This window comes from Acipenser ruthenus, chromosome 9 (genome assembly GCF_902713425.1).
Source record: "Acipenser ruthenus chromosome 9, fAciRut3.2 maternal haplotype, whole genome shotgun sequence".
Lineage (NCBI taxonomy): Eukaryota > Metazoa > Chordata > Actinopteri > Acipenseriformes > Acipenseridae > Acipenser > Acipenser ruthenus.
Window position 1 is genome coordinate 33226069 of NC_081197.1, and position 22574 is coordinate 33248642.

The 22574-nt window shown below is 40.3% G+C and overlaps 2 protein-coding genes across 2 annotated transcripts; one reads left to right on the forward strand and one right to left on the reverse strand.

Moving 5' to 3' along the window:
• The first annotated feature begins 3563 nt into the window (after nucleotides 1–3563).
• Nucleotides 3564–15176, forward strand: LOC117405661 (zinc finger and BTB domain-containing protein 11-like). The gene is made up of 11 exons (XM_034008875.3): nucleotides 3564–4135; nucleotides 5137–5378; nucleotides 7628–7859; nucleotides 8229–9151; nucleotides 9531–9713; nucleotides 10416–10673; nucleotides 11071–11215; nucleotides 11478–11595; nucleotides 12776–12934; nucleotides 13728–13903; nucleotides 14179–15176. Exons 1-11 carry the CDS (start codon nucleotides 3826–3828, stop codon nucleotides 14703–14705), a joined length of 3273 nt encoding a protein of 1090 aa, XP_033864766.1. The 5' UTR covers nucleotides 3564–3825; the 3' UTR covers nucleotides 14706–15176.
• Nucleotides 15177–15612: 436 nt separating this feature from the next.
• Nucleotides 15613–21815, reverse strand: LOC117405662 (PEST proteolytic signal-containing nuclear protein-like). The gene is made up of 5 exons (XM_034008876.3): nucleotides 21694–21815; nucleotides 18910–19130; nucleotides 18377–18451; nucleotides 17997–18052; nucleotides 15613–17072 (listed from the first exon to the last, which is right to left on the reverse strand). The coding sequence occupies exons 1-5, from the start codon at nucleotides 21737–21739 to the stop codon at nucleotides 16952–16954; spliced, it is 519 nt and encodes a 172-aa protein (XP_033864767.1). The 5' UTR covers nucleotides 21740–21815; the 3' UTR covers nucleotides 15613–16951.
• Between the last annotated feature and the right edge of the window lie 759 nt (nucleotides 21816–22574).

A 22574-nucleotide genomic window follows, 5' to 3' on the forward strand; every position in this document is an offset into this window, starting at 1 on the left:
ACTACAGATTAAACACTTGGCAGATTACAGTACTCTGAAGTACAGGATTAAATGCAGTAAAATAGCGGGCAGATAGGAGCAAATAAAGCGCAATTAAGGAAGGGTGATATTATTATTATTTATTTCATAGCAGACGCCCTTATCCAGGGCGACTTACAATTGTTACAAGATATCACAGTATACATTATTTCACATTATACAGATATCACATTATTTTACATACAATTACCCATTTATACAGTTGGGTTTTTACTGGAGCAATTTAGGTAAAGTACCTTGCTCAAGGGTACAACAGCAGTGTCCCCCACTGGGGATTGAACCCACAACCCTCCGGTCAAGAGTCCAGAACCCTAACCACTACTCCACACTGCTGCCCGGGTGTCCCAAGAGAAAAACAGGAGTTCTACAGGTGCTGTCTGAAGAGGTGATTCTTGAGGAAGCGCCGGAATGTGGTCAGGGACTGGGCAGTCCTGACATCTGTAGGAATGTCATTCCACCACTGCAGAGCGAGGGTGGAGAAGGAGCGGGCTCTGGAGGCAGGGGAGCGTAGAGGAGGTAGAGCCAGTCTTCTAGTGCAGGCGGAGTGGAGAGGTCGAGTGGGGGTGTAGGGAGAGATGAGGGTCTGGTCAAGGCATCTGTAGGCTAGTACAAGAGTCTTGAACTGGATGCGAGCGGTGATCGGGAGCCAGTGGAGTGAGCAGAGTAGTGGAGTTGTGTGGGAGAAGCAAGACAGAGAGAACACCAGGCGGGCAGCAGAGTTCTGGATGAGCTGGAGCGGACGGTGGCGGACGCAGGGAGGTCAGCCAGGAGGGAGTTGCAGTAGTCTAGGCGGGAGAGTACCAAGGCCTGGACCAGGAGCTGGGTGGCGTAGTTTGTGAAGAAGGGTCGGATTCTTCGGATGTTGCTCAGGAAGAATCATAATGTCCCTACCATGGTTTAGAATTCTCACCCTCTCAACCAATTGAGCTCCTGATGTAATTTATATTTGTTTTCTCTCAAACTATGTGGCACTTTATTGCAACTAAAACAAAAAAAAAACTTTAAACACCTCTGGCATGACTAAGGCTTAGATCAGAGTTAATGTTATTTTCATAGCAATGAGCACAGTCGGTAAACCATGGAATGGATTTTGCCAGGTTTGTGTTTGGTCATCCATCCATCTGTATGTTGCATGTTTTTGTTTTAGCTGAATTGGTGGTTTATTCTATACTGTTCTGTATGTACTGCTTTTATGTTGTGCAACTGTTCCATCATACTGATATCTCTGTTTACAGCCCTATCTGGGGATCTGCCATCATACAGTCCCACAGAACTTTTTACACAGCACATACATCATGAAGTTTTAGTCAAAGGCCCTGTCCACACTACATAACCGATCTCGAGAACAGTACTCGAAACCGCTCTAATTAATCCAGCTCAAAGCGTCCACGCTGAAGACAGTACCGTTTCTTGTTTAGTCAGGCTTATTGCGTCCACACACCATTAGAATAGTTCAGTTACAATTCCCAGCAGCGCAATGAACCGTGGAAATTAATACGATAGTATCCCACCATGCACTGTATTTTATTTTAAAATAATGTGTTATGCCCTATATTAACAGAGGTCCATATTGCATAAATGAAATATAACAAGTATTGCGGAAAAAGTAAATCCGAACACACACACAAAGTAGGCCTTGAAGTTTTCAGGTTTTATTTTTAATCAGGTGAAGTCCCTTTAAACAAATTGAGCTGATTCCGTTTTATAATTAAACTCAGAAAAGCTGTTAATTACAAAACAATCTTTGTTTTTACATTCATATCTCGCCAGAGCCTAATTCTGGTCCTCTTAATTTTATTTCAAACAGAGCTGACACATACCACCTGGAAGTTGGTTACTTATTCCCGGTTCCTTATTTGCGATGTAGTTGACAAAGCAGCGTGTTCTTTTTCTGTGTGTTTTAACTCACTTACACATCTAGCTCAATTAATATATTGCTACTATTTAAAAAAATAATCGCTCCTTCTTTAACCCCCCCCCCCCCCCCCCCCCCCCGAAAATATTAATAACAAATCTTTAACAGCAGCATAGCGGTACGCTATATTACCCACTTGTTTTGCCCCATTTACCCCCTTAGACGCCTTGCTCACTAAATTTCGAGGTATCCCTAGATAGGTTATCGTCTCCTCTTTGCAAAACACTAACAATTTTAGTGAGCAAGCCGTACCCCACGAGCAGCAGCAGCCCAAAATGCAGCCCATTATAACCAATACAGAACGCATGGGGGCACGTCTTTGGATGCCCGGTGTTCCCCCTTAGACGGCTTGCTCACTAAATATCGAGGTATGCCTAGATAGGTTATAACCCCTTCTTTGCAAAAACACTAAAGATTTTAGTGAGCAAGCCGTACCCCACAATCAGCAGCAGCCCAAAATGCAGCCCATTATAACCAATAGAGAATGCTGCTGATCGTGGGGTACGGCTTGCTGTATTAAAGTGTTTTTTTTTTTTTTTTAAAAATTGATATTAAGACTCAGATTTGTTAAAGATTTTCCAAAATGCAAAACTTCCAAAGCATTTTGAAATTCAATTTGACCCCATTTAAAAAAAAAAAAACCACACACTTGAACTGTAATGCAAATCAATATATAACCATTTCAATAGAAAACATGTTAACTAAAGCTGTTGACGCATTTTCAGCCTCTCCTTGAACAATATATACATACAGTATAAAAACCATTAAAACAAATGAACATTGAATGTATTGGAGCGCTCGTCTTGTGTGACGTCCTGTCGTTGACTCGCTCTATAGTCACACATAGTATTCTATTGAGCATATGTCCAGTTACTATATTGTGTAGCCATTATTGGTTTAAGGCTTAGCCACACAAAAATAGTTTTTGCACCTGAACGCTGTGCATTCCGACATAATTGACCCTGCCGGCGTTCACTGGTGTGGGTGGCTGTCAACGATATGACGTAACAGCGGCGCCAGAAAAGTTTCAATATGGCGGCTGCCTGTATGTCCAGCAGACCCAGAAAACTGACAAAAAATTGAAATACTGGCCAAAACTTTTTAACAAGATTGGCGCAGCGAGAAAAGCTAGGAAGGCTATCGAAACTAAATTATGGTGTGATTTAGGCAATACTGAAATGAGAGAACAATGCACAAGCTAAACTGACATGAAAAATCTTACTGCATTGAAGCATATTATCTGTGAATAACAATTTCTGCTGCAATTGTGTATCTTTTATTCACATGAAAAAACAATGTCCTTTGATTTACCGACACACGAGTAACAAGACACTGCACAAAAAATTAGACAACCATGTAACATTATTTATTTATCAGTTATTTTGCCTTTCATATGAATTCCATTGTATTTACGTATACTTCTAAAGAACAGGATACTCAGCAACGTGATGGGACATATGTGGTGGAGATTACTTTGTTTTCTAAATTGGACAAATAGTTGTTTTAAAACAAAAGTGAAACGATATTTGTTTACGTAACATACATTCCCTGACCCATAACGTTGGTGTTTTTGCAGAAAAAAAAAAGTTTCAGACTTTCCGCTCAACATGGTCCGCCCATCAAACGCAACATCCGCTTGTGCAGCAGCCATTTTGTCTGTTCATGCAAGCCTGTCCCGCACGTTCAATAACTGCAGTTCCCCCTTTGAAAACATAACATATATTTAACATTTTTTCTCAGCTTTTTAAACCAAATGGAAATTGAAAAAACAATCGTATATTAGAGCAATCAAAATCGTTGACAGATCTTTGCGCTGTATTTTTTTTGCTGTTACTGTTGCTGCTAAAGCGGTGGTTGGGGGTTGGTCAGGCATGTCCAGCGAGGAGAGCTACCTGGCCATCCTGCGCTACTTGACTGATGAACGTGAGCCCTACGCCCCGGGGACAGAAGGAAATGTCAAGCGCAAGATCCGAAAGGCGGCAGCCTGCTATGTTGTGCGGGAAGGTACGCTGTACTACCAGCGGCGACAGAAAGGCCGGGAGAAGTTCGCTGAGCTGGAAGTAGTTTTGCAGGCCGGGCGGCGGAGGGGACTGATCGAGGCCGCACACATCACCGCCGGAGGAGAGCACCTCAACCGGCACCAAACCTGGCATCTCATATCACAGACGTACTGGTGGAGAGGTGAGTTTCGCACTTTAAATTAAAATGGTATTTATTTATGTCATCATTTAGCTCGAATAATAAACCTACCTTAGTTAATTTAATCAACTGGATTTTTATTTTTGTGTAAGTCCTAGCCTGCTCTTTTTTTGTATTGTTGTTGAACACCAAGATTATACCTCCGATTTTCATGTTTCAGTTATTTTGTACTGACACCAATAATGATATTAATAATTATACGTATTTTTTTCCAATTGCATTGGGCATCATGTAAATGGGTGGTCATCACGGGTAAACGTGTTTTGTTTTTGTTCGTCTGTGTGGTGTTGTGTACCAATATTTTAAACCATATTTTTTGGCCATATATTACTGTGAGTTGACAACACATCTGATCTGATGAACCAGTTCAATGATAGGAGATTGACATAGTTTTATACAAGCTGACAAAGTCCAAGTATACATTTTGATGATGCAGAATTTATTTATTTTCATCATTACATCATACTTTACTACCACTTCCAGCACATTTACGTCTCTCAGGCTGTAGTCCAAAATCCTACTGTCGGAGTTACTATTCAAATTGTGGTGCTGTCGATAGAAAGAACATAATCAGTTTCAAATATTTTTCGATTCTATTTTAGTGGCAGATGGAATAAAGGCATAGATTTCTGATTGACTAGGGGTCTGATTTTTCATCCTTCATGCCACACTCATATATTCTGTTGTTGCTACAATGCTGTAATTGTGATTCGTTTTTTAATCTTATTAAGTAAGACATCATATTAGGACACATTTTATTGGGTCATTCATTTTGAAGTGGACCAGAGGAGCCGAATACCCCCTTGCCTCTGACTTGCCTTAATACTTGTTTTTTTTATGGAAAACACTTTATACACACTTTAAAATCTTTTCACAATTGTTTTACACACAGACGTAGTCTGCAGTATAAGAAATGCTCAGATGTCCCGGCATATTGCTGATACACCACCCTTTTCTGTCTGCCCCCCTCCCTTTACCTAAAGGTATATTAAAGCACGTGAAAGACTATATCAAGGAATGCAGCCGATGCCAGGAAAAGCAGGATCGCACTCGGGTCTGGCCTGACTCGGTACTCCTGGATGAGTTTGGTGAGGACAGCAGAACCAAGGATGATGAGGGCGAGGAGGAGGAAGAGGAGGAGATTAGTATCTCTGAGCTGCAGACCAGTGCCAGACCCAGGCCCTCCAGAACAGCCAAGCTTGTTTCCAAGCATGAGCTGGTGTTTGTAAGTAAGCCTTGTGAGTCAGCCAAGATAAAGCTGTCATTTAATGTTTTTCACTATAAAATACTCTGATTTCTTTTATCATTGTTTTAATATATATATATACACAGTGCCTTGCAAAAGTATTCAGACTCCTGACAAATTCTCTCATATTACTGAATTACAAATGGTACATTGAAATTTCGTTCTGTTTGATATTTTATTTTAAAACACTGAAACTCACAATGAATTATTGTAAGGTGACATTGGTTTTATGTTGGGAAATATTTTTAAGAAAAATAAAAAACTGAAATATCTTGCTTGCATAAGTATTCAACCCCCACACATTAATATTTGGTAGAGCCACCTTTCGCTGCAATAACAGCTTTAAGTCTTTTGGGGTAAGTATGTACCAGCTTTGCACACAGTGTTGGAGTGATTTTGGCCCATTCTTCCTGGCAGATTTGCTCCAGGCTGTTCAGGTTGGTTGGACGACGCTTGTGGACCGCAATGTTCAAATAGTGCCACAGATTCTCAATGGGATTGAGATCAGGACTTTGACTGGGCCACTGTAGGACATTCACCTTTTTGTTCTTGAGCCACTCCAATGTTGCTTTGGCCTTGTGTTTCGGATCATTGTCCTGCTGAAAGGTGAATTTCCTCCCAAGCTTCAGTTTTTTAGCGGACTGAAGCAGGTTCTCTTGCAGTATTTCCCTGTATTTTGCTCCATCCATTCTTCCTTCAATTTTAACAAGATGCCCAGTTCCTGCTGATGAGAAGCATCCCCACAGCATGATGCTGCCACCACCATACTTCACTGTAGGGATGGTGTGTCTTGAGGCATGGGCAGTGTTAGGTTTGCGCCACACATAGCGCTTTGAGTTTTGGCCAAAAAGCTCTATCTTGGTCTCATCTGACCACAAAACCTTTTCCCACATCGCAGCTGGGTCACTCTCATGCTTTCTGGCAAACTCCAGACGTGCTTTCAGATGGTACTTTTTGAGTAACGGCTTCTTTCTTGCCACCCTCCCATACAGGCCAGTATTATGCAGAGCTCTTGATATGGTTGACTGGTGCACCATTACTCCACTCCCAGCCACTGAACTCTGTAGCTCCTTCAAAGTGATTGTTGGCCTCTCTGTGGCTTCTCTCACAAGTCTCCTTCTTGTTTGAGCGCTGAGTTTTGAGGGATGGCCTTTTCTTGGCAGTGCCTGGGTGGTGTGATGCAGCTTCCACTTCCTGATTATTGATCCAACTGTGCTCACTGGGATATCCAAACACTTGGATATTATTTTGTACCCTTTCCCTAGTCTATGCATTTGTATTACTTTATCTCTAACTTCTGTAGAATGCTCTTTGGTCTTCATTTTCCTTCAGATTCACAGCCTGACCAATGATCCTTCAACAGTGGGGTTTTTATCCAGAAAATGTGACAGCAACTTTAATGGTTCACAGGTGGAGGCCAATGGTAAGGTAATTGTGTCCTCGTTAGGGCAATTTCTTTCATCGGTGTAAACTGGGAGCTTCCACAGCACAGGGGTTGAATACTTATGCAAGCAAGATATTTCAGTTTTTTTTATTTTTCTTAAAAATATTTCCCAACATAAAACCAATGTCACCTTACAATAATTGATTTTGAGTTTCAGTGTTTTAAAATAAAATATCAAACAGAACGAGATTTCAATGTACCATTTGTAATTCAGTAATATGAGAGAATTGGTCAGGGGTCTGAATACTTTTGCAAGGCACTGTATATATATATATATATATATATATATATATATATATATATATATATATATATATATATATATATATATGAAAATAAAATGTTATGCTTTAAGGCAATTTTCTTGATTAGAGCTACTGTACTTCATGAAAATGACTTGAAAATGTTCCCTGCAACAAGGTGGTAGATGTTACATGGACTTTACTGTCTTCCTGTTTGAAAATGCAGGAGAGGCTTCTATTCAGAGCTGTGTCAGTTACCATGGTGCTGGTTATAAATGGTAATCTCATCCCTGACCTGCCTGACTGTAGTCCCCTCCCTCCAAACATTCCTTTCACAAGTCTCTGCAAATAGAGCTCTGCCAGTGAAGTCTAATACACAGAAGACTTGTGAAAGCCAACATGCAGAGAGGTGTCATTCTTAAAAAGTGATCTCTCTGCAATGCCATCCTTTTGATTTCTCTACTTCATTGCTCTCTTTCCTCCGATATTCTGATGCTCCAACTGTGCCGTTTCGTATTTTTAATATTTATAATTTATTTTAGGTGGACAGCAAAGGCATTGTAAAGCAGTGCTCATCGAAGCACGGGCAGGCGATGCTGGACAAACTGAACTCGCAGAGGCTCAATAATCAGTTCTGTGACATCACATTGCTGATCGAGGGGGAAGAGTACAGGGCGCACAAGTCAGTTTTGGCAGCCTGCAGCGCCTACTTCAGTGAGCTCTTCATTGAGAAGGGAGCCATCTCCAGCCACGAGGCCGTAGTGGATCTGTCAGGTACTTTGGCGTCTCTCAAAATGAAATATCATTTTCAGCTATATGAATGTAAAATTGTAGCTTGCTAAAGAAATGTTAATTTACCAAGCTAGAGAGAATCCACAAAAACTATATCCTTGAGGGATGCAATGAATGGGATAAGAAGTAATTTCCAAATAAATAAGAAATAACCTAAATAGCTCTGTCAGTGTTTTAAAACTGATTTTCTCAGCTGTAGGTGTTTCATGCCAGGCAAATAGATACATCTGCTAAGCTTTTGCTAATGTGCAATGTCTCCACAGTTTTCTAAGTGGAACGATCCCCCGCCCCCCCCCCCCTCCCCCCCCCCGAAAAATAAATAAATAAAATAAAATTTTGTCCACCCCCCAGGCTTCAGCAAATCCAGTTTTCTTCCTTTGTTGGAGTTCGCCTACACTTCCAACCTGTGCTTCAACTTCTCCAGCATGGCTGAGATCGCCACTCTGGCACGCCACCTCCTCATGCTGGAGGTGCTGGAGATATGTGAATTTGTGCATAAACAGGTGGAGGAGAAGAAGCTGACAGTCTACCAAAAGGGGGACGTGCACACCATTGTGTCCTCTGGGGCCGTGCCCGAGGAACATGAGGCGGCCCAGGCTTTTACAGAGGAGCACATAGAGCCGCAGCCTCTCCAGCAGCAGGAGGTGGAACTGCCTGGGAGCAGCGAAGAGGGGCCTTTCCTGGTGACTGTCCAGGACGAAGACGACGATGCCTCCGGTGGCATTATTCTTAATGGGGAGACTGTTGCTGCAGGAACCAAACATCAAGCTGACATTCAGACCGTGAGGGTAGCAGAGAGTACAACTCTAGCTGCTGTAATCCAAAGCACTGAGTCTCCGGCTGTGACTGAAGTCATTCAGGATGACCCCCCAGAAAAAAGCCAAGAGCCTGACGCCATTGTGATAAATATCGAGACAGCCGAAGGTGCCTCAAAAGCCGTGGTGCATTTGGAGGCCAGAGCACCCCCTGTCATAGAGGAGGAGGAGGGGGCAGAGGAAGTCCAGCAGCCTGTTCCGGTCCCTAAACGGAAGCGCGGCCGTCCGGCCAAGGTGAAGCAGGAGGTGATTGTGGTGGAAGAGGTGGAGACCCCGGATGTCATGGAGGTCGCCGAAGACAGTGCAGTCCTCTGTGACGGGGACGCCACAGCGGATGATACATATAAGAGCAGGCTGAGGCAGCGCTCCCTGGAGGAGGGGGGCTACATCCGGCTCCACATGGGCATGGAAAACAAGCTGCAGAACAGGAAGGGGAACCCCCGCTCGGCCGTCCAGAAGGCATGGTTTTACAATCTTTCTTGGGTGTGTTTTTGTGTGTGTGTGTGTGACAGGTGCGCAGGTAAAAATAAATAAATTAGGGTCCACAACCCTAATTAGAAGCAGTTTGGTCACAACTTTCTAAGTAGGTTGAAAATAAAAAATACACACTTGGTAGCCATCTGTTAGTACCGATTGACTAGTTTTAATTTACAGTTTGTAATAAATGGCATACTTGGATCGGTTCAATTTATCAATGGGAGGTGAAAAGTAAACTGGGCTCTTGTATCTTGTTTCCCCTTGAGGGGTCATCTTTGCAATATGTTACCCTCAGTGAATGTTTCACTATTTATCGTAGTAATTTCCATGTAGTAATTGAGGAATTGGTGTCGATCTGTAGGTGGCCCAGCGGCTGGTGAAAAGGGGGCGGCTGATGCAGCCTCCCAAGAAGCAGCAAGGAGAGCAGCCTGAGTCGACTGAGAGTGAGCACATGTGCTCCGAATGTGGCATGGTCTTTCAGCGCCGATACGCCCTCATCATGCACACACTGAAGCATGAAAAATCCAGAGGTTATAAATGCACGGTATGTATGGTACACATGATGTTTAGGAGCGATTTTAACTTCTTTTTTGTGATCGCATGTTCCTTGTTACAAATAAAACAAAGGCCTTGTATTTTGAAGAAAGAAAAAAAAGAATTGCCCTTAATAAACAGAATAAAAAAATTGAACCAAATCAAAGAAATTCTTTAAAAGTGCTAAAGTAGGCTAGCTTTGTAAACAATCAGGAAACATTATTAATGATTAATTATTCAATCAGGACACAGCCACATTCCCCACATGTATTTGGAAGGGATTTAATTAACTCCATCCCTGCCAAAGTTAAATTCAAAATAATTAAAGTTTACTAAAACACACTCTGTACAACTGAAAATACACCCATGACTGATTTTTAAATAGCATTTGTTATACAAGAAGATTATGGTGCTACACAATTTCACACTTTTGAACTTATGTAGGTTAAAAAGCGATCTGTAGTCCCTTGTTAAAAAATCTACACAGAATTGGCCATTTATCTAGTTTCTCTACAAAGTAAGAACTGGAGCATGAACTGTAATTGTCATGGAGTATGGTGAATGATGCGTAAGGAGGTTTAGAGCAGGTCAGGGATGGCATGTATTTAGAGGAAACAATCCAAGGCATGCAGAACACGTACTGGATACCCCTCTACATATGTGAAGGATTAGCAGGTGTAGGAAAGTACTTATGATGATGTTTCTTCCGTAGCTCTGTAATAAGGATTTCCAGTATGCAGCCTCCCTGCGTGCCCACTTGGCCCGACACAAGCGCAAGAGCGAGACGGCACAGCCCAGCAGCAGGGCAACCCCTGAAGTGGATGCAGAGGAAGGGGCAGAGGTGGGGAAGTCCAAGGGCCGAACTAAGAGGGAGTTTGTCTGTGATATCTGTGGGAGGACCCTGCCTAAGCTCTACTCCCTCCGTATACACATGCTGAATCACACAGGCGTCCGGCCACATACATGCAAGGTACAGCCATCGTTATCTCTCTCATATTTTTAATCTCGGAAAAATATTGTATTCTTATTTGGTTCTGTCTACGTTGTTGTTGTTTTGCCATTCACTATGCTACCAGACTCGCCCACCGGATAGCAAACTACAGAGTTCAACCAATAAAAACATTATACTGACAGACACACTTGCCACCATTTTGCTGCTTTAATGGCTTTGCTTTAAACTCTGGCCATATTATTAATACAGACCACATGCTTTGACATAAGGTATTTGTAATTTTCGTACTTAAAGTTCAATTACAGGTGTGGTCCAGTGAACATTAACCGTTTCAGTGCCGTGTGTGACACAGTAATTATGTTTTCATTACAAAAAACAGGTAAATTACACCTTCCCTTTTGGTTTTGCATTTCAGGTGTGTGGGAAGTCATTTGCCCACAAGCATAGTTTGAAAATGCACAAGGCCCTTCACGATACCTTGAAGCAGTTTCAGTGCACGTTGTGTGATAAATCCTTTGTCACCAAACGCAGCCTCCAGGAGCACATGAGCATCCACACAGGTAAGAGTGCAACAGGGTGTGAAAATAATTGTATTTAAAAAGAATGTAAATGTAGCTTTATCCAAATATCAAGCTAAATTAAACTCTGTTGCTGTAACCTCATTCAGTCTATTTGGAGGGTTTTTCTAGTTCCCAGAAATGCAAACATTGGGAAACAGTAGTACTTGTCCGATAGTGCACTCATTCTCTGTAACTACAGAAGGTGTACGTACATATTATTGCACCTTACCTGAATACGTTTTTGTTTTTAATTTGGACACAGGAGAGTCCAAGTACCTGTGCGCTGCATGTGGGAAGTCATTCCACAGAGCCTCGGGACTGAGCAAGCACTTAAAGAGGCACCAGCCGAAGCCTGAAATCCGTGGATTCCCATGTACTCAGTAAGTATCACTGCAGTAACCCTAAAAATATGAGTGCTTATCAGAATCTGTGAAACCACAGTTCATGAGTGCTTATCAGAATCTGTGACATCACAGTTCATGAGTGCTTATCAGAATCTGAAACCGCAGTTCATTAGTTACACACTGGGGTTAGTTAGGTTGCTCTTAACAGTAGCAGATCTAAATTCTGTTCTGCCACTCTAAAACATTCAAAACATGCTTATTGTGTACCAGGGTTAGAAAAAAAAATCAAACATTCCAATGATGCATGTAAAGCTCTTTAGTAGAATGCATTTTAATGATTTAAATTCTATTAACCCTTTGCGGTCCTATGTCGGACTTGGTCCGACATTGCAATTATTCCTATCTGGTCCATTGTCGGACCCTGTCCGACATCATCAAAAAAACGCAAAAAACGGGTTTCTAGTCGTTTTTTCTTCAGAAAAAGCCGAGAAAACCATTCAATAGCCGAGTGGGAGCGACAGGAGCTGAGACAGGTAAAAAAAAACAGAAAACAAAAGGGCGTATCTCATGAATAGTCATACTTGCCCCTGGCATCAGATAGAGACGGTCCTAAGGAAACAAGCTGACTGATACTGCATCAGCGCTCAGAGAATATCACAGACATTTGCAGAGCTTTTTTGAGATGTTATAGTAATAAAATAATGACTTGGATCGCATTATTGAGGAGTTTGGTGATAAAACAAGTGATCAGGAGATGATTGATCGGTATGTACGACTATTATTATTAGTATTTATTTCTTAGCATATGTGAAAGCGATAGCGAACGAAAGGGTGGGGCAGGGCTGGAGATGTCTAGTGAGTGCTTTGTTGATATGCAAGACCTTTTAAACCCGTTTGACTGTGGAAAAAAATACTTTTAAACAGCGCGTCTAAAATTAACTGCGTGTGTGAAAATAAATTGGACTGCAAAGGGTTAATATCCTCCACCACTTCGATAACTGGAACAGATCCCACTGAATGTAATGTTTTTCTACTTCACTTTCCTCCTGCAGTTTATCCTCCATAATGTCATAAACTGGTCAGACCATTGAAAATTAAAGACCAGTTTAAAAAATATGTTTGGCAAACTTGAAGCCCTATTACAGCATTTAGTTGCACAGTTGCAATGTATTAGAAGTGATACCCTCAGTAGTGAATCAAACTATCTTGGTAACAGATGTGATAAAAGCTTCTATGAGGCGAGAGACCTCCAGCAGCATATGAACAAGCACCTGGGCCTAAAGCCGTTCCAGTGTCAGGTGTGTGGAAAGTGCTACAGCTGGAAGAAGGACTGGTACTCCCATGTGAAGTCACACTCTGTCTCAGAGCCCTACAAGTGAGTAGAACATCTGGTAAAGCTGGTTGTGTTGTACAAACTCATGTCTCAATTAAAGAATTATAAAAATTGTAGTCTAAAGCGGAGGTAACATATAACGGTAGCTTGAAACCTGGTTCCAGGAGACTAGGAGACCTAGTTTGAGGCAACTTTGCTTTATCAAACCCAAGTCTCCCCTGGTGTGCCATGTAGTCTCCTGAAACCAAGTTCCAAACCAGAAAGTGGCTTTGTGTTCCCCCAGCTTAAGTTAAGTTAACAGGTAAAAAAAAAAAAAAGCTTAACCAGTTCTCAGTTTATAAAATAACATAATCCTGAAAACGTTGGACCACACAGGAGGCTGTGTGGTCCAGTGGGTAAAGAAAAGGGCTTGTAACCAGGAGGTCCCCAGTTCAAATCCCACCTCAGCCACTGACTCATTGAGTGACCCTGAGCAAGTCACTTAACCTCCTTGTGCTCCGTCTTTCGGGTGAGCCGTAATTGTAAGTGACTCTGCAGCTGATGCATAGTTCACACACCCTAGTCTCTCTGTAAGTTGCCTTGTATAAAGGCGTCTGCTAAATAAACAAATAATAATAATAATAATAATAATATTTTATCAGGAGGAAATTCAGAAGTCCCATTGCATAAACTTATAAGTTTTATACCACTTTGACTATTCCAGAAAGATAAAATTGAATAACCGTGTAAACAAATGATAGTGGCATCCAGTACTTGAGTTATGAAAAGGATTAGGAATGCTGTTTTTATATAAACTGTTTCTATGTTTAATCTCCTTTTCTAATGGATGTTCCAGGTGCAATGTGTGTGGGAAAGAGTTCTATGAGAAGGCACTGTTCCGGAGACATGTCAAAAAGGCCACTCACGGGAAGAAGGGCAGAGTGAAGCAGAACCTGGAGCGTGAGTGCGAGCACTGTGGTAGGAAGTTCATGCAGCTCCGTGAATACAGGAGACACATGAACAACCACCAGGGTAAGAGACTGGGACAGACCACGGGTGTTTTCATTGGGTGGTGGATCACATTAGTTGGAGAACCCAGCAGGTTACTGATCATGTTATAAAGCACTCCATGAAAAAATGGCAACTATATTTAGCACGTGTAAAATTACTTTGGCACATATAAATGGGCAACACAATAACCCTTTTAATACTGTACTAAAGCACAGTGAGATAGGATATCTGCAGTAACCTTTTTCTTTCCCTTTCTAGACTGGACTGTTCTCTAAATTGCTGTTCTTTTCATTCAGGTGTGAAGCCCTTCGAGTGTCTGACGTGCGGGGTGGCGTGGGCAGACGCTCGCTCACTGAAGCGGCACGTGCGCACGCACACAGGAGAGAGGCCCTACGTGTGCCCGGTCTGCCAGGACGCCTACATTGACGCCCGCACTCTGCGCAAGCACATGACCAAGTTTCACAATGACTACATCCCTGGCAAGATCATGCTGGAGAAGGACACGCTGCAGTTCCACAACCAGGGCACACAAGTGGAACACGCCATTAGCATCATTGCCCCCGAGCTGGGGGAGGCGAGCGAGGAGCTGGTCAGCGAGGAGATCGAGACCGTCCTGGTCACTGAGGAGACCATTGAGGCCGTTGAAGCGGTGGCTGCCACTGAGGAGTGTGATGCTGTTTCCACCCTATCTGACCAGAGCATCATGCAGGTGGTCAACTACGTCCTGTCCCATCAGACAGGCCCCGGTAAGCTGCCTGAGGTTCCCCCTGAAGCCATTGAAACTGTGGAAGTGGAAGTGGCGCATGTTCCAGAGACCGAGTGATATTGAGTGATACACAGCACTCCCATTGAGCAGTATTTATCCTAGCTCCAGACCCCATCTCATCTCCAGCTTGAGTTTTATGGCAAGAACGGACATATGCTTTTGTACTTTTTCGTTTTGTTTTGTTTAAGCATAAGAAATGACTTGGCATACTTAAATTGGGTTTAGCCTTTTGTGTAAGGGGAAAACACCAAACCTGCTTGAAAATAGTAATGTTGCAATCCGTGAAAGTGTAAATAGCAAGGTGTTTTTTTTTTTTTATTTACTTTTGCTTTTCAAACTTGGACAGAGTATAATGACAATACTTAATGCCGCTTCTTCTAGAGGAAGTCCACCGCCTTGCCCGCCACCTTGTTTTGACTGTACCTTGTTGGCTCCCTCCTGTATGTATATGGCCGTATCAACCACATGTTTTATGTGTGCTTTGTAATCCTGTTGAAGAATAAATGTGTATGAATTATGGAGACCATGCACTTTGACTAGTCTCCTACCTTGGTAAGACCTTACAGTACCTCTTCGCAGATCAAAAATGATGGTTTCTAAATAAACCTTGCAACATTGTAGTTGAGTCTTTGATGTAGGCCTATTACTTTATGTGCTCTTCTAAATAGGATGAGATTTTGCTCTATGATCATTCCAAACTCAGTAGAGAGAAATCTTTTGATATCAAAAATATAAAGTTGTTACAGGTTAAAAAAAAAAAAGCTAATGGTGAAACAAATCCAATATTAAAAGTTAAGATACAATTGCAGAGGTAAGTCAGTGCCACTGAATTTCAATAATTTTCCATATATATCTCAATTGATATTTAAATTCTGGATTAACTGACAAACTGGCATTTTTACTCCCCAGTGCTTATAACTAATCTGGTAATTAAGCCTCATTAGAAAAGAAAGTATCCACACAATTTATCCTAAACAGTTTATTTAACCAACACTGACCAACTCTGAAAAACAAAATGGGATGAGCACACACTTACACACAGTACATTTTCTTTACATGTTTAGTTTACATATCCTGTCTTATCTATTTAACAGAAATAAAATGCTATATATAATATCTGATCGCATAAAAAAATTAAACCGTGACGTTAAAGAAAGACCATCATTACCAGCACAATATTGTACCTGCTGACACGTTTTGTAGTTTTACGTCAGGGTAACCTTTCTGTGATAACTAGAAATCTCAGGGTCTCATGTTAAATGAAGACTTAATTAAAAACTATAATAATCTATGTGGTTTTAACATTTTTTTTAAACACACTACATTGTCACATTACATATGTTGTTTCTCAATTACATTAAAGCAGATATTTGCAACTGCTGCAAGAATGGTGTACAGCATCAGCAATGTGTAGGCAGAAATACACCACACTATCACATTTAAAACATAGGACAGTGAAGGCTAGTGTAGTTCTTGGCTGCTGAGCCCTTAGAATTATTGTAGAAAGCAGAACTACACACCAGGTAATAACATTCAATTCAATGAAAGCATTATTTGACAGAACTCATTTTAAGATTGTGGGTTGCTAACAGTTGCCATGAAAGGGAAAAAAAAAGGTTTTCCTTAAGAATATCTAAGAAAGGTAATCAACCTATCAGCTACTGAACAAGGTAAGGCTTTAGTGAAAACAAACTTTAACCACTGCAAGGCTGTAATACAGTAGTTTGTTGGCATTTTCAGTAAGTTTTGTTTAGCCTTACTATCTCTCATTGTTTTTTAAAAAAACTGCCTGGTACCAGAATTGTATTCCATGCAATTACACAAAATACAATGTCTCCATTAAAATTGTCAGTCAAGTGGTTAAAATTTGTTGACAAAGCAGTAACAAATATTGTAAAACCCAGTTTTTCCCCCTGAAATGGAATCCAGCAATGAAATGGTAATTGCTATATAATTATCCAGGTTTTTTTCACAGAAACTTGTTATTGGTAATATATTTTTATGAACTGGAATGAGTCCCCAAATTTGCATGTATTATTTTTAATCAATCACTTATCATGGTATGAATTTATTATATAGTATTATGCTAGTGTATTATACCTATGTTCTAACAAAAAAAAATAATGCACAACATTAAAGAAGACTTAACCAAAATAATTTAAAGACAGGATATTATAGTTGGTTTATTATTTTTTTATATTTACATTTGTTTTAATGTGGTAACTCAAAACTAAAAAACCCTCTCCCCCCACCTCCCTCAAACCCAACCACACAAAAAAAAACAAAAGCTGACAACATGTAATTTATTTATCTGGAGTCCTGTCTAGCTGTTTCTTTTGCTTCCTCTCCCAGAGTTTTTGGTGATCAGAAAACCCATGCTTGCCCTTGTTAAATGAGTTGGGTCCTGCCGATGTAGGCGTATCCCTACAAAAAAAAATAATATATATATATATTAGATCTAGATAGTAACACCATGCCAGACCAAACAAATGATACAATTCGAATGGTTAACATACAGCTGATACGGGATAGGGAGGTCATAGACTCAATTCACCGATAATGCACACTCACTGGACGGTTTTAAAATATTCCCACAAGAGTAATTGCTTATCTTCTAGATTGGAGGATTTTTATTCCAAACATAGCAATTACTGAAATGTTTACATCCAAAAACAACTGCACTTATAACAAGCCAGACTTCCAGAGGTTAAAAGCAAACATTTTTAATGAGTTCTCTTTCAAATCATAATATTTTTTTTCAGAACAGAGACTAAGCAGGCCTGTTGGAATACAAGCCACATAAAGCATGGTGGGTGGAAAAATTGTTGTTAGGAGGAATCTGTGACCTTGCATCATTGTGGTTTATGGTCTTGGATTCCTGCACCCTTTTAATAGTTTACGCAATATGTAAATGTAACTACATCATGCCTTTGTGTACAGTTGAGTACGAAATGTCACTACAAGGTAGCGAGAGGTGTGCGGTTGTGGGTTGAGGCAGCACAGAATCTGGAAAACTGTTCCCTGTCTCCTTATGTTTGTCATATTTTATTTAGTGTTGTATTCAGAAAACACCATGACAGCTTCAGGCTGTTTGCATCAATGTAAGGTAAATAACATGTATGCAAGGTAAATGTATTGTTGCAGTCCGCAAGCACGTAGTCCAGAAACTTTCCAATAATGAGAAATCACAGGCAAGATTTTTTTTCTGGGCCAGTGAAAACTTCCCTTCTCTTCCCTTTTAAAAAATAAATAGAATTAACGTAATTCTGCCTTTAAAATAGAGTGGTGAAACAACAGAACACAGCTCTGTCACAGTTGAAACCAAGTTTCTTTCTTTTTGTGTCATACCTGCCGATGTTTTTCATCCTCATTTTTGCTTCTGGTGGCATCTCTTCTGGTTCACTCTGAGGGGGGAAAAAAACAAAAACCACAACACAATTAACCTCTTCTCATTGGTAGGACAGGTATCAAAATCCCCAAACTATCACCATAGCTGGCACCAATTATTTGCGGAATAATCTGAAAACAATTCCAATTGGAAACATTTTGGTAAGACATTTAACAATATTATGCAGCAGTCCTGATATCCGGAGTCTCTGGAATTCTTTATGCACATGGGTGGAATTGAGACAAATACTGCTTTGTGAAATCTCAGCACTTATCCAAACAAATTGACATCACAAGTTCCTTGACTTTTTTCTGTTAATCATTAAATACTTCTTACTTACATCTTCATCCTCGTTGAAAACTGCTGCTACCGCAGGTATTTTCACAGGCAGAATTGGAGCAGCCTCTTTCGGTTTCTAGAATTTCACATTTAAAAAAAAAAATGCCATTAATAAAAAAGCCCTGCTGGATCCATCAACTAAAACATTCACACCCACCCACAACTCCTTAGGCAAATCCCTCCATCACTACACTTCTAAAATTAAAGTATCCCTGTTCCTTGTCTCGATTTAATGGCTCCCATCTCCCAACGATTATTAAGCTTGTTAGGCGGAGTTTATGCGAAGGTTTTTGTGGAGCATTCAAAACAAAACCATAAGCTCTGAAGGATCCCAATCATTACCACAAAATACCCTCTCCCTCCTGCACTCACTTTACCCTACAGCTCATAAAATGTATGACACAAATATAAAGTTATCCCTGACAAATTCAAACTAGATTCAAAATAGGTAGCCAAATAGAAAGCACAACTTAAACCTTTTTTTGTCCCTTGTAAGCATGCAAAAGCAACAGGAAATGAAAAAGCATGACTTACACTGGCTCCCAGTTTGATAGAGATAGGGGCTGGCTTCTTGATCAGCTGACTGCCTGATGGGAATGCTATTTTAGAGACTTTGGCCGGTGCCGGCTGTGAGTTGGAGTCCCCGGCTGCCTCTTTGGCAGATCGCTTGTCCGCGCTCCGGCCAGCGCTCCCCCCTCCATTGCTGGAAGAGACAGTCTTAGTTTTCACACCTTTGCCTCCCTTCTCTTCGGGTCCTGGTGGAGTCGAAACAACTTACCAAGGTGAGCTACTTTATACCGAGCAGGGGAGCCGAAGCAGCAACTTCATTAAGTACCCATTATATGGGGAATCTCTGTGCAGCCTTTGCCCTTACTGACTCAGCTGGCTTGTCCACTGTTTGCTAGATACAGTAGATAATACAGCAGCAGCTAAGAACATGTTGCACAGCAAAAGTGACAGTTAGCAGCAAAAGGTTAATTCTAAAAACATAGATGAGGTTGACTCGGTTGAGTAATGCTAAGCCCCACTAACACGTATGAATTATTAGGACTATATCCCATGTTTCATTGAACCATAGCATAATTATTGGCTGCACAACACAGTCATGCTCCAGTAACTGGGCTGTGATTCCAATAACACAAAAAATAATAACTTAGCCCAGAAACGCTTGAAAATGCAGCAATATACTTCCTTGTAAGGCCCTGGAGGTTTGTCTTTATTATTAACTTGCACCTGCACATTTAGCACTTCAAATGGCATGCCCTGAAAAAGAAACTAGGGCTTGACCCTGTTAGGATCCCACTTCCCAATAACATGCATTAGAATAAAACATACTTTACCGTAGTTACTTAAGACAATTAACATTAAACAGTATTCCTCTTTTATGACTACCTTTAAAATAACTTAGTAAAAAAAAAAAGTATCAACATTGCTTTCAAAGAAACAGTGCTGAAGCATAAAACCACCTACCTGTTCAAAAGAGCAAATTATAACAAGATGGGTTTTTGTGAAGAAAAAATAATAATCCACAGATGCATAATGCATGGTTATCGGTTTGAAATGTGGATGGAGGTTACAACAAATGTGGCTGCAAAATCTGCATGACAACCATGTTGAAACGCAGAGGGGCTAAATGTTGTTACTGTTACTGAATGGTGATGATCGCAATCCTCTGTGTGAATTTGCAGTTTGTACTGGTAAAGTCAAACGCCTATCCCTGCACCTCCACACAGAGTATCAGAACTAATCTGGCAGTCTAGGATGAGGGAGCCCACAGCTTTCCAATCTCAGCTTTAGTGCTTATCCAAATAACTTGACAAGCACACCTATGGGAGTTGCTCAAACCTGAATTTAACAGATCACCAATGGTCACCACAAACAACTTCATAGCTGTGCAAGCTGGCAAGGCAAACTTACATGAACTCTTGTATAATTTATATATATATATATATATATATATATATATATATATATATATATATATATATATATATATATATACTCTGTGCTGGAGATAATGGTATCTTAAGAGATGACTGTACATATATGAACAGCTGGGGAAAACCTTTTTGACTACACCTTATTCACATACTTATTGTTTGATGCATATATATATATATATATATATATATATATATATATAGGATCCTGAATTCCATACACTTGTTAAACAAACGTTTACCAAATCCCTTTAAAACCCACTGAAAAAAAATATAGCATCATTCAGAATGCCTTAACAAACTGTTTATTGTGGTTGTTGAAACAAAAACGTGGGCAGTAAGATTACCATATGGCTCCAGATTAACCGGACGCTTTGGAGACAGACCGGGATTTCAAAATTCCCCCTAAATTGAAAGTAATTCACGTATAAATGAGCTCCACCTTTGCTGAGATTAATCCTGCTGTGGTGGAATTGCTTGGGCGAAGCAAACAATTCACACACTGATCAGCTGCTTCTGATCAGATCTTAATGAACGAATAGCTAATTTATCGATAGAGCGATGCGATTGTATTTGCAGAATAATATGGGCGATTGAATTTTAACAAACAGAAAAAAATAGCGACTGGCTGCAATTCATTCTTGGTATAAAACAATTTGATGCGCATGCGGGTATTTGAGCACCATTATTAATTGTAGCTAAGGATGGTTCATTTACACCTTCATTTATTTCAATTTAGGGCCAAATTTGAAATCCCGTTCTGTCTCACAGCGTCCGGTTAATCTGGAGCCACATGGTAACCCTAATCAGTCTATTATCTCATCACTTGTCCATATAATAACGAAAACACATAGCCTAATCGTGATATATTAATATAGGTCACAATGTGTATCCGATTTTCTAAGCGCTGTACAAATAAGAATAATTGAGAGTGCATATTTAATACAAATATTGTTTACAAAATATATCTGGTTATATTAATGCCAGCAGAATGTCGGTAAACATAGTTGTTATTCTGCGCCTCAAGAATAAGTGAGACGTGTATATTGTGCGCCCAGTACCGTACGATTAAGCTTAAATAAATCAACACAGGTAAGCAAACGCACTCTATGGCTGCCGTGCATAAATACATATTGAACAATAAATATAAATACACTACACACATATATATATATATTTCAATCCAGTTTGTCATAATAAAACAAATAATATCAAGTACTGCAACCAGGCCTGGTCATGCACACGGCCGTAATTGAATATTTTCTATTATAATGACATACAACATTACTTTGCACAACTCCTTCGTTTCAGATTCTTTACGCCTAACTTTTCTTTTTTATAATGTCATTTTAACAACAAATAAAATACTTATTTTCACCTCCGTCATTCAAGACATTTTCAGCAGTCTGCTTCTCATCCGCCATCTTCCTTAACAAAAAAAACCTCAGGCATATCACACAGCCCCCACTCCTCCTTCACCCGACAGACCAGAAGAAGGGTCGTCAATTACGGCTTTTCCGTGTGATGAAAAAAAAAAAAAAAAAACTGCCAAAAAATAATGAATAACTACAGAAATATTATAATGAAATACATATGTTTATGCTGATATAAAATCCTACGCAATTTCACGTGGTTGGTGGATAGAGCCTATTGAATTCAGATTAATTAGTCATTTTATCTAAAGCGTTATATGTAATAATAATAATTTAAAAAAATAAATGTATAGTATATCTGCATTAATGTAAAAAAACAAACAGCAAAAATGACAAGATTTTCAGCTGGTGTGAAGAGATGCAGTAGGAAAATGAATTAGAATGCTTTTGCTTAGCTTTCACTCCTTTTAAAGTTTCATTTTACATGACTATCCTGCAGATTATTTTATATTTATGAAAAACAATTTAGGGTCAAGAGTGGTGATGATATTGTTTTAATAAAAATAAGAATACAAATAAACTGGGGGCTAAAAAAATTACTCACTGAGTGCGGACACGTTGTGCAGTTTCAAATCCCTGTATATCGATTTGGGCTGGGGATCCTTAGGGAATGCTTCACTAGCCTTTGTGCCCCCTGTAGGCTCGAGTCAATCTGCCTCCCTGGACCACAGAAACCTCTACTGATTGGGCTGAAACCAGAAGCTGAACTGTTGCCTCCAGTGTTCTGCTAGACAGTGGTGCAGCTCAGTCCTGAACTGAAAACCTGCTACCATTCAGTGGGCTTCTCTCAAGCAGAGACAGTCATGAAGAATTGTGCGGTGGTCTT

Excerpts from the sequence above, each read along its gene's own strand:
- LOC117405661 (XM_034008875.3), top strand. The coding sequence starts at position 3,826 with ATGTCCAGCGAGGAGAGCTACCTGGCCATCCTGCGCTACTTGACTGAT. Across the intron at positions 9,152-9,530 it reads CCCGCTCGGCCGTCCAGAAG|GTGGCCCAGCGGCTGGTGAA; the intron begins GCATGGTTTTAC and ends GTCGATCTGTAG. Across the intron at positions 11,596-12,775 it reads CGTGGATTCCCATGTACTCA|ATGTGATAAAAGCTTCTATG; the intron begins GTAAGTATCACT and ends TCTTGGTAACAG.
- LOC117405662 (XM_034008876.3), bottom strand. The coding sequence starts at position 21,739 with ATGGCGGATGAGAAGCAGACTGCTGAAAATGTCTTGAATGACGGAG. Across the intron at positions 18,053-18,376 it reads TTTTCAACGAGGATGAAGAT|AGTGAACCAGAAGAGATGCC; the intron begins GTAAGTAAGAAG and ends TTCCCCCCTCAG. Across the intron at positions 17,073-17,996 it reads AGGATGAAAAACATCGGCAG|GGATACGCCTACATCGGCAG; the intron begins GTATGACACAAA and ends TTTTTTTTGTAG.